Below are 10,157 nucleotides of genomic sequence, written 5' to 3' on the forward strand. Positions count from 1 at the left end.
CAGATCAGATCTGTGGATCCAAAGAATCAGCATTTCATATCATTGCATGCGATAGTGATAATAAGAGGTGGAGCAAGGGGTAGGTGGCAAGGGAGGCAATGGGAAACAGGCTGAGGTATTTGTTGAGGGAGGCCATCCTAGGTGGTAGTCCCGTGGTCAGATAATGACAGATTGTCATGTATTTGAATCAGCTTCATTTTTCATGTCTTGGTCCATTGAAAATTCAACCACAGTTGTTGAAAGTATTGACAGTCTCTGTGTATTTATCACTGCTAGAAGAACTTTATCACAGTATCTTTAGGAATTTAGTTCTATATGGCTTAGATACTGGCCATAGAAAGTTGGTGGGGAAGCACTTATAGATAATTTCACACATGCCAGGTGACTTATGCATGCAACCCGCAAGGCAATCTACTCTTTGCACACCCTCCAATTTACAAACTACAGAAATTTGTGTCCCTTCAACTTTGTAAATTAGAGGTCCTATTGTAGTCATTTAAACTGTTTCAAATCAGCTCAAAGTAACAAGTGTGCATTGCAATCTACCATACTAACACTACCATGAACCTTGTGTATCTTCCCTCAATCCTCAAGAGTGAATGCTTTAGCATGTAAATGAAAGCAGACTTTGTTTGAGTCTGCTGCTGTGACACCATGTGTATGCATGTGATATACGAAGATCACGTATTACTTTACCAAGACCTAACCTTACGCTATATAAATGTTGTTTCTTGTTTATAGACCCAAAAGTGTATAACTTATTAGCGGATTCATGCCTGAAATCAAAACATAATTACGCAATTATGAAAAATATAGTCTTGGTTGTTTAGAATGCAAAGTATGGAGGATATTTTTCTTTGGTATAATACCATGTAATACATGTACATACTTACTTCAATTCAAATGCTGTGCCTAAAATGTTTCTATGTCAGCATGACCCTTTGTAAATGATGGTAGCCACAAAACAGGCTCTCCTTAATGACTACCTAAAGTTACTACTTTTTATGGAATGAAATCTATTCTGTACTTTTTATTTTTTTGGAGTAATAAAACAATTTATTTATTTATAATGACTTTTTTGGGGTGAATGTGTATTTTTCAGAAGCCAGATGTTCCAACTCCCACGGCTCCTAAACGAAGGGTGGGCAGGCCAAGGAAGAACCTTGATGCCGCATTGGGTTCGGTGGGAAACACTGCGGCCCTCTCAGCGTCCAATCCTCTGTTGATGCCCTCCGGCCCACAGTTGGGTGTCATCGGGGATGGCAGCATCAAATCTCATAGTCAGAGTGCCAAGGGAGCCGCTGCCGGCACCCTTGGTGCTAATTCATCGTCCTCCCCTCAGCTGTCTTCCTCCGCAAACGCAGCCGATCCCTCAGCCTCTCCCGCCATCACTCCTCTGCCGTTCTCAGAAAGTTTCCGAGTGTATCGCAGTGGAGGAGGTAAGGAATAATGAGGGATAATAAAGGATAAGGGAGAATTTCAGTGTAATGATTTTTATAATAATTAGTTGCTGTATGGGCCTATATAATTTCACGAAAATGTGAAATTTAAAAATTCGCCCCAAAAAAACAGATGAAAAATGGACTGTATTCTGTATAGAAGAGAGAGAGAACGCCACCTGCCTTTCGCTGCATCCCTTCCCTCCTCTCCCCGGATGAGTTTGGCTTGCGGTCCTCGTCACACCACGTAATGCCCCGTACTGCTTAGCCCACACGACCCTACTGAGTCCTGAGTCAGTTGAACTCCCTCGCTCCTCTCTACCCTGGGAGCTATTATGTCATCCAATGTGGTAGTCCAACATCTAGCGGCTTCTCTCTCAATCATTACCAAACAGTTGCTTGAGGTGTTCATTTATGGAATCTACTTGACATAATGAAAAGTAAAGAAAACTTTGTAATTCCACATAAATACTTGGTGTACGACCATTAGTCTCAACGTGGTGCGTTATCACCAGGTGATGACATGCCAACATATTTTTTACTTTTCTTTATGTAATGATTTTTCTTGTCTCATCGACTGCCCCTCTTGTTCCAGCTAGTATTTAAACAAAAGCTTGGATCATTAGATACTTTTCAATAAATTCCAAAATGTATCGGCAGCTTCCTGTGCTATCTTTTTCAGGGACAAAGGGTTGGGATTATTGTGTCACATGCCCTTCCCCTGAATATGGTATAGGAGTAAGCCATCAGAAAGTACCAAAGTTAGTGAAATTTACCCCAATGGAAACTCTAGAAAGGTGTATGAATTGCTTCCATGAGGGCAGTGTGAAGTCTTATATCACATGATGATCAGTATGCATTATTTATATTATTTTGACCTCCTTGTGGTATCTACTTCTTTTTTATTTTTCTTCAAATTTCTACATAAATCTACTCCGAAGAAAGAATCCTATTACTCTGTCACTTGGGTCATTTATTTATAATATTTTCAAGAATCTAAGATGAAAATTTTTTCCCTTTCAACTCCTATGTGAAAGAGGCTCCATTTTACAATATAGTTATGAACTTCACTCGTGGATTGCATAGTCTATTGCAAATTGTATAATTTAAATTGCAAATTACTGAGTTTTGTGCCTGATAGCTTTGTAATGAAAAAAAAACGAAATGAAAAATAGCAGCACCATAATTAAAATTATTGTTAGTGCATATTTGAAAACAGAATCATTTTTTGGCAGCAGGCAAAGATTAGGCCTGCACGAATCAGGTGTAAGATGCACTTCTGCCGTATTCCCCTGTTCTCCTGCTTTATCCAGAGTTAGGCTTAGAAAAGCAATCTCTTTTTAATTGTTTCTGTGTTCCTCTCATGGCTGTGTAGTGATTTCATGAGTATGATTTCAAAATCATCTTCGCATGACTTAGATACCATGAGTTTGCTAGACATAGATTGACCATGAGTTAGTTATTGGCCTGCCGTAACAAAGAGAAATTAGAAAAAGAAAAAATAATATTCCATTAAACATTATTAATAATATTATACAGAAAAAAAAATGTTAGAAAGAAGCTCTTTTATTCATTAATTTTATTGAAAGCTATGTGATGGCGTCTAGTCAAATCTTTTGAAAAATCTCTCCAATGAAGGCTGAGCTACAGCTTTCTTCTTCTCTTGATAAAGAAGCCCATAGGAAGCAGTGTCTCTCAAAAAAATCACTTTGATTAAAGTCAACACTTCCCTTGATCGTTCACATTCATACTGTCGGCTAATACTTCCATATGAAACAGTTGAATGTTGGTATGCCCAGTAAACATTGCAGGAATTTCAAAAAATTACAGACAAACGTTCGAAAGTCCAAATTTAGTGTACGAAATTAAGTGTCAAGGTGTCAATTTGGGACGTACGTGTGACTTGTACTGAAGTCGGGTGTATGAAAATTGAGGACCACCTGTACATCATTTGATTCCAATGCTATAATTCTCAAATTCCTTGTACACACCTCGTTTTTTCACATATTCTTTGACCCTGTGGAATTTCTTTTCTTAACTTGCAGACATTCCTGCAGAGACTGACGATGACAGTCAGTCAGACTCCAGTTCCAGCACCATCTCTTCTTCGGGCAGCAGCAGCGGCAGTGGTGACGAAGGTGCCGGCAGTTCAGGCGCGGAAGACGATGATGAAGACGAGGATGAGCGCGGGCCACACAGCCGCTCCCGCCTCCGCCCACCCTCCGAGTCTTCGGCTGACGAGGCCGGTGGAGGGGGCAGGGGAGGGGAATGTGGGCCGGGTGGCACGGCTTCAAGTGGCCATCGGCACGCGTCCACCCCTGGCCAGCAGCTTTCGTGCGGAGTCGTTCCTCTCAAGCCTTTGGATTTGGTTTGGGCCAAGTGCCGCGGCTATCCTTGGTACCCAGCTCTCGTGAGTGTCTCTTTAAGCATTTTCATTTAATGTACCCAATACAGCAGTTTTAGCACTTTGCAGAGGACAAGTAAAAAATCATGGAAAATTAAATGTGGGGGAAAAAAACAAATAAATAATTAAATGCCATGGAAATGTGATTGAAAAATTTGTTGAATGACTTGATTAATAGGGAAAAAGGCTCATTTTGTGGAAATGCAAAGGGGTGAATGCATTGGAAGGATTATGTTTGGTGGAGAGGAGAGGTGCAAGATGAAAAGGGAATGTTTGGCTGTGCGGGAATGAGAAGAGGCTCGTGAGATTGGAGTGGGTGGGGCAGGAGAGAAGTTCGAAGTTGATAGAGGGAAATAATTGAGAGAAGGAAGAGTTAACACTCGGGTATGAGTTTCACATGTGCTGTCTGATTAGGGATGGAGAGGGAGGAGATTATAGGGAGAGAAGAGGATATATAAGGACATGATAATAAAGTGTGGTAGTCTATTTTAACTTTCTTCATAAAGGAACTGCATACGGAGTCGAGGCATGAGAGATTTGTTTGAGGGAAGGGCTGAGTATTGGAAAAATCATGATTAAAAAAAGAAAATTCAAAATGATCAGGATTCATCAATTTTGGTGGAACATTACGGGAGGCTTAAGTGGGGAATTGTCGTGTATATGATGGTTTGAATTTGTGGAGAAAAAGTTACCAATTCCTTTAGTTCAAGTTAGGAGTTTCTTTCTTTAGCTAGATATCCGCTAAGATGATTATGGGTTTAGGGTGGAAGAAAATAGCAAGTCAGACACACAGATTTATTCCTTGAACGTGAATGTGAGAACTCTTCAAGGTGCACTACTCTCTCCTATGAGGTTTTTATGGCTTGGCCACAATGTTTTTAAACTCATTGGTAGCCAAGTGCTAACTCCATACATAGGAAAGTTCTTTGAATGCTCCTTATGCGCCTGAAATCAAAATAAAAAAACTATAAATTATTTATTTTATACCTAATCTTTGTAAATTTTAATGACAATTCCTACATTTTCATCAATTTTCTTCAGTATTAAAAAACATATTTCATTGCACATGTTCTACCATTAAATATTCTCAGTGCTAATAATGACGTATTTCATCGTAACAATTCGAAAATTCCAACTCTCTGAACATTAATGTTATTAGATATTTTAGTCATGCATTGCAACCCATCTTACTATTAATTTTAACTTATCCATAATTTGAATAACTTAATTAGTAGCCAGTGAGTGCATAGTTAAATAAATTTAACATACGGAATTACATTAGAATTTAAATACTTTGAAGGAGAAGTTCCCTTTAACTATTTTTCGTGGGAAGTAATGTATCCCTTTCTCACCATCATGCGGTAGATCTTGGATTATGTTTGAGTTACCTAAGGTTGTAATGGAGTTGTTGTTCTATAATTTAACAAAATTATGTTTAATGGGTGAATAGGGAACAAATACTATATAAGTATGAAATCAGTGTAGGAATTACTGCATTATTGATATGTATTTTGTAAGGTCTCTAATATATTATTATTTTTCCTACTTTTTAGATAATAGATCCAAAAATGCCCAAAACCGGCATTCTCCACAATGGTGTTCCTATTCCTGCAGCACCAGCAGATGTCCTCGCTCTCTCCCTTAACTACACCGAACCCGTCTTCCTTGTTCTCTTCTTTGACACAAAACGAACATGGTGAGTTTACAGCTCTGTAAATAATAATACAGCAGTCTCTCGTTATTACAAAGTTCACGGGACCGAAAAAATGGAGGTCCGTAATAATGAAGTTAGTAAGAATATTTCTTTTCGGAATCATCACAAAAAAAATACTTTGACAAAATTTCTTGTCTCTTCAATCTCCTGTACTTATAGTCAAGCTGCAGAATAGCTTCAGAATGATATATGCGGTTAAATTACATGCAAATACAGTGGAACTTGGTTATAACGGCATCAGCTGTAATGTCAACTCTGGTTTAACATCACATTTTATATAGACCAGCCAAAATTGAACATTTTATGTTGTATGAAAACCAGTTTACATCGTCAACAAATATTGCGACGCTCGGGTATAGCGTCAAAAATTTTGCGATTCTTAGGTGGCAAAAGTGGTAGTGTGAATGCATTATGTCACAAAGTTCATAGAAACCATGTGTAGAAACATCAAAAGCAAGCAATTTCTGAAAGGACCGTTCAAAACATGATCACAGATTTTTTTCGACAGTAAATTAAGATTTTTATTTGGCTGTAAAATATTTAATTGTGAATATCATTTTTTATTAACTTTTTGTTATACATATTCCAATGTACGAGTAGATTTCAATAAACAGTGTTGTATGTATATAGCAGAACATTTGCGTTTTTACTTTTTCCTGTCACTCAGATTTAAGGCTGCTTTTTTTATAACGTCACTCGGATATAACGTTAAAAATCTTCTGGTCCCTTTGATGACATTATAGCCAAGTTCCACTGTACAGGCAGTCCCCGACTTTCGCACTCAATGCGTTCCCGAAAACTTGTACGAAAGTCGAACCATTGACTTCCATACTAATTAGGGGTTACGTTCCAAAAGAGCAGAATATACGTACTAAAACCTTTTTTTTCACAGATTTTATTGTAACTCAATAAAATTTAATAATATGTTAATAAAATTCCTCAAATCATCTAATTTCTTTCGAAAATATGCAGAAAATGTAAATAAAAGTTTAAAAAAACAAGAACTCTGTTGGCTATCGAAAGAAAGTTTCTCTTGGCGTTTAAGTTGACATTCCACTTATTACGTCCACTATAAATAAAAAGACATATCAAGAACCATAACAAAATGTAATTGTTGAACCCGCATTCTGGATACCTTTTAATTTTTACACCAAAATTCGACATTCGGCAGGTGACATTCGTGATAGCGTATATTTCGCATGTTATTCAAAAAAGACAAAAGACAAACGGAATTCTGGTGATATTTCGTGCAATATTGTTGCTGAAGGGGTACATGAAACAGCACTCACACGAAAAAACACTATTAGAAAGAAGATCTTACTATGTAGTTGTATTGAAAGCTATTTGATGATGTCTAGTCAAATTTTTGAAAAATCTCTCCAATGAAGGCTTTCTTCTTCTCTTGATAAAGGAGCCTATAGCAGGCAGTCTTTCTCCTAAATAAATCACCTAGATTAGAGTCAATTACCAACAATTCCCTTCATTGCATACGTTCGTATTGTTCGCATATACTGCCATTTGAAACAATTGAATGTTGGGATGCGTAGTAAACATCGCGGGAATTTAAAAAAATTACAGACAAACGTCCGAATTTAGCGTACGGAAGTCTAGTAAAAGGTGTCAATTTTGAATGTACGAAAGTGCGAATTGTACGAAAGTCGAGGACCGCCTGTATATAAAAAAACAAGCACATTCGTTTGATTTTATCAATAGAAGAATTCAGCTGAAAGCAGGAGATTGTCTTTAGTCCTAGCACGTCTTCAACCATTACATATCATTTATTTTTTAAAAAATTATGTGTAATTGTAATTAAACTGTAGAACTGAAGATGTAACTGCGTTACAAAACCCGGGTGCAAACACAAATTTTGTTTTCGTTAAACAGCTTGAATTAAAAACATTAAAATGTGTTACAGTTTCATTGGAACACAAGTTTTAGCAAATCATATGAAAAACATTAGCTTATCATAAAAGTGGAAAATATCTTTGGATCTACTCTACTCAACTGCAGTGACTGGAATGCACCAATTGAATTAATCTTTCTTTGCGTTTGTGTTGCGCTTTCACAGGCAGTGGCTTCCACGCAACAAGCTTGAGCCCCTGGGCATGAGCACGGAACTGGATGAATCGAAGTTGACTGAATCGAGGAAGCCAACGGAGAGGAAGGCCGTGAGGAAAGCATTCCAGGAAGCGGTGCAGTATCAGTGCCAAGTGAATGGGCAAACTGGAAGTGCGGTGTTTGGCTCCCAGGTGTCCTTGCAGCCCCTTGGTGGTGCCTCAGTGCCAGTGGCCAATTCAGTATCATCCCTCGCTCACCCGTCTGGTCAGACCAGCGTTGCTATGCAGTGAATTGAATGAGGTGCGTGTGTCAAGTGCTGAAGTTCCTGCTTGTGTGTATGCGTGGACCCCTCCTGGAAGTGGAACTTTTGTCAGTTTTAGTTGTTGTGGCAGCTATCCTGAAGTGGATTATTTTTATGACATTTTAGCAGCTTGTTGTGGCCAATTTGAGACAATTTCCCTGCTTGAATTGCATCATTGATTGTGTGTTCTGCTTCTGTACCTAAAGACTTTAAAAAATGATATTCTATCGTTGCCATGTTGGTGGACCAGAGTATATTTTTTTCACGTTAGGGTAATACTCAAGCCTTTTCTTGTCCAGTGAGCATGCCTGACCCACGTGTAACTACAGGGTCAGATAATGGTGCTCAAAAGTCTCTCCATGAATTTTTCTTGCAGAATTTTTAAGTGTATAATATTTCTACTTCAACAATTGGTGAAGTGAATCACAAGTTTATAGAAATATGTGTTCGCACCATGTACTCAGTATTAGATTATTTTATTTGGAGTGTTTGAAAGCAATAATGTACCTGTCTGTGTATATTTCTCCAATCCGACAATTCTCAGAAAGATAAAAGCACAATTGAAATTTATTTTGGTTGGTTCTTTTGAGAGTTTCCTAGTTTATTTCACACCCTTTAGAAAATTGACTGATGGCTAGATGTGTTTTGAGGTAGCCATGTGAAAGCCTTCGGCATTAGTTAACATTTGTGAATTGGGCCCTCATTGCTGGTAGATTGAGTTTTAGCCTCTGGAATGAGTTCTTCTTGATGGAGAGGGGCTATGTATGGGGAGTTAACAAGCTTTGGAAAACAGGAAAATTTCAGGGAATGTGATACCCATCCGGTGTGCTTTCTCAACTTATATCATAAATGGAATGATTTTACTTAAAATTTCATGTCTTTTGAGTATCAATGTGCTTGTAGAAAGTGTCAGTTAGAATGATACATTGTTTTGTTAGGAAAATGTCTGGGAACTTCTTGCCCACAATCTTGTAGCAGAAATGCTTGTAGTAACTTAGAATGTGCTATGTATACCCAGTGATAGCTTATGATACTATCAAATCATTTGAGGTTTTGAAGGCAGAAGGTTACCTTTTTAAGATAGGTGTTCAGAATTTGGATTTGCCCTTAACATTTTTTCATCGGTAACTAGATTTGTACTTCATTTTTTATTTCACGTCCACTTTAATGTTTACATTGCCATTAGTGTTATTTTCCACTACTCCTGCTTCTCCATAGAGGAAATTAACCTTTGTAACTTTGAAGATTGCAACAAGCGTTTGCAAAAGGGAGGGAGTCCCCACAGGGAGGGGAGGGAGCGACTCACCAAATAAGACTCTCTCACCTCACAGCTCTACCTGCTGAGTTGCACATTTGAACTGACTCACTCGCACAATTTCCATCACTGTTGCATAGTATATAAAATTCTGTATATTAGTACTTGTCTTCTTAAAGACAAATTATTTGAGAATATGACTTCATGGAAAAAAGCTGGCTGGATGCTCAAATACTAATTCAAAATGCAGTACATATAAGATGAAATCTGTTCACCTTACATCTGCATTGATGGAGAAACCTTGCATTAATTTTTTGTTGCTAACCAGTATCTAATGATTTGCCTTCAAATTTAATGATTTTTTCCTTTCAATGCATGAATTCAATGAATTTACTGGTGACAAAGATTTTCTTGAGCAAATAAATGATCCGAATCCATAGTTTTCTCTTTTGAAGCAATGGGCTGAAGTGTCCCTCCACATTGGCTAAACTCCTGAGTTTGATTAATAACTGCATCTTTCTGGTGCCACCTCAGGTCCTCAACCTTTGGTAATGAACGGCTTTGGTGTGTACTTTTGAGATTTTGTATGCTTTTTTATCAATGGGCTGCTTCCATTCAAGTCTTATGGTCCACATTCATGTGCTGGGATCCCCACAATGATGTCGGTGCATACCTTCCCTGAACTATAATTACAGAATTTTTCTATTGGTATAGTGTGTCCTCCTTCAGACAGTAGGAGACCCTAAAACTCATGTCTAATATAATCGAATTAATGACTAAGAAGGTGAAATAAATCTAAGGAACCTTAGGGAGATGCCCAGTGGAGCTTCCGAGAACAAATCAGTGGTACAAATGTAGTAGAGGAATAAGGGAATTATAATATAAATACAATATAATGGTAGCGAAAACTCGCCATTGAAACTAACTTTCACTGCAGTTTCATTAGAAATTCCTCATTCAGCGGAGGAATACTTTCTTAAAACCTA

General features: G+C 37.9%; 1 protein-coding gene across 6 annotated transcripts in view; it reads left to right on the top strand.

The window, feature by feature from the left end:
• The window catches only part of LOC124156540 (peregrin), a 51,313-nt gene extending 42,827 nt beyond the window's left edge, over nt 1–8,486 (top strand). For all 6 annotated transcript variants that reach the window (XM_046531143.1, XM_046531139.1, XM_046531140.1 and 3 more), the window contains 4 exons: nt 1,103–1,439; nt 3,485–3,849; nt 5,397–5,539; nt 7,626–8,486. In XM_046531143.1, coding sequence (XP_046387099.1) covers nt 1,103–1,439; nt 3,485–3,849; nt 5,397–5,539; nt 7,626–7,905 — 1,125 coding nt within the window. In that variant the 3' untranslated portion in view covers nt 7,906–8,486. The remainder of the gene's footprint in view (nt 1–1,102; nt 1,440–3,484; nt 3,850–5,396; nt 5,540–7,625) is intronic.
• Nucleotides 8,487–10,157: the final 1,671 nt, after the last annotated feature.

The sequence above is a fragment of the Ischnura elegans genome, chromosome 3 (assembly GCF_921293095.1).
Source record: "Ischnura elegans chromosome 3, ioIscEleg1.1, whole genome shotgun sequence".
Lineage (NCBI taxonomy): Eukaryota > Metazoa > Arthropoda > Insecta > Odonata > Coenagrionidae > Ischnura > Ischnura elegans.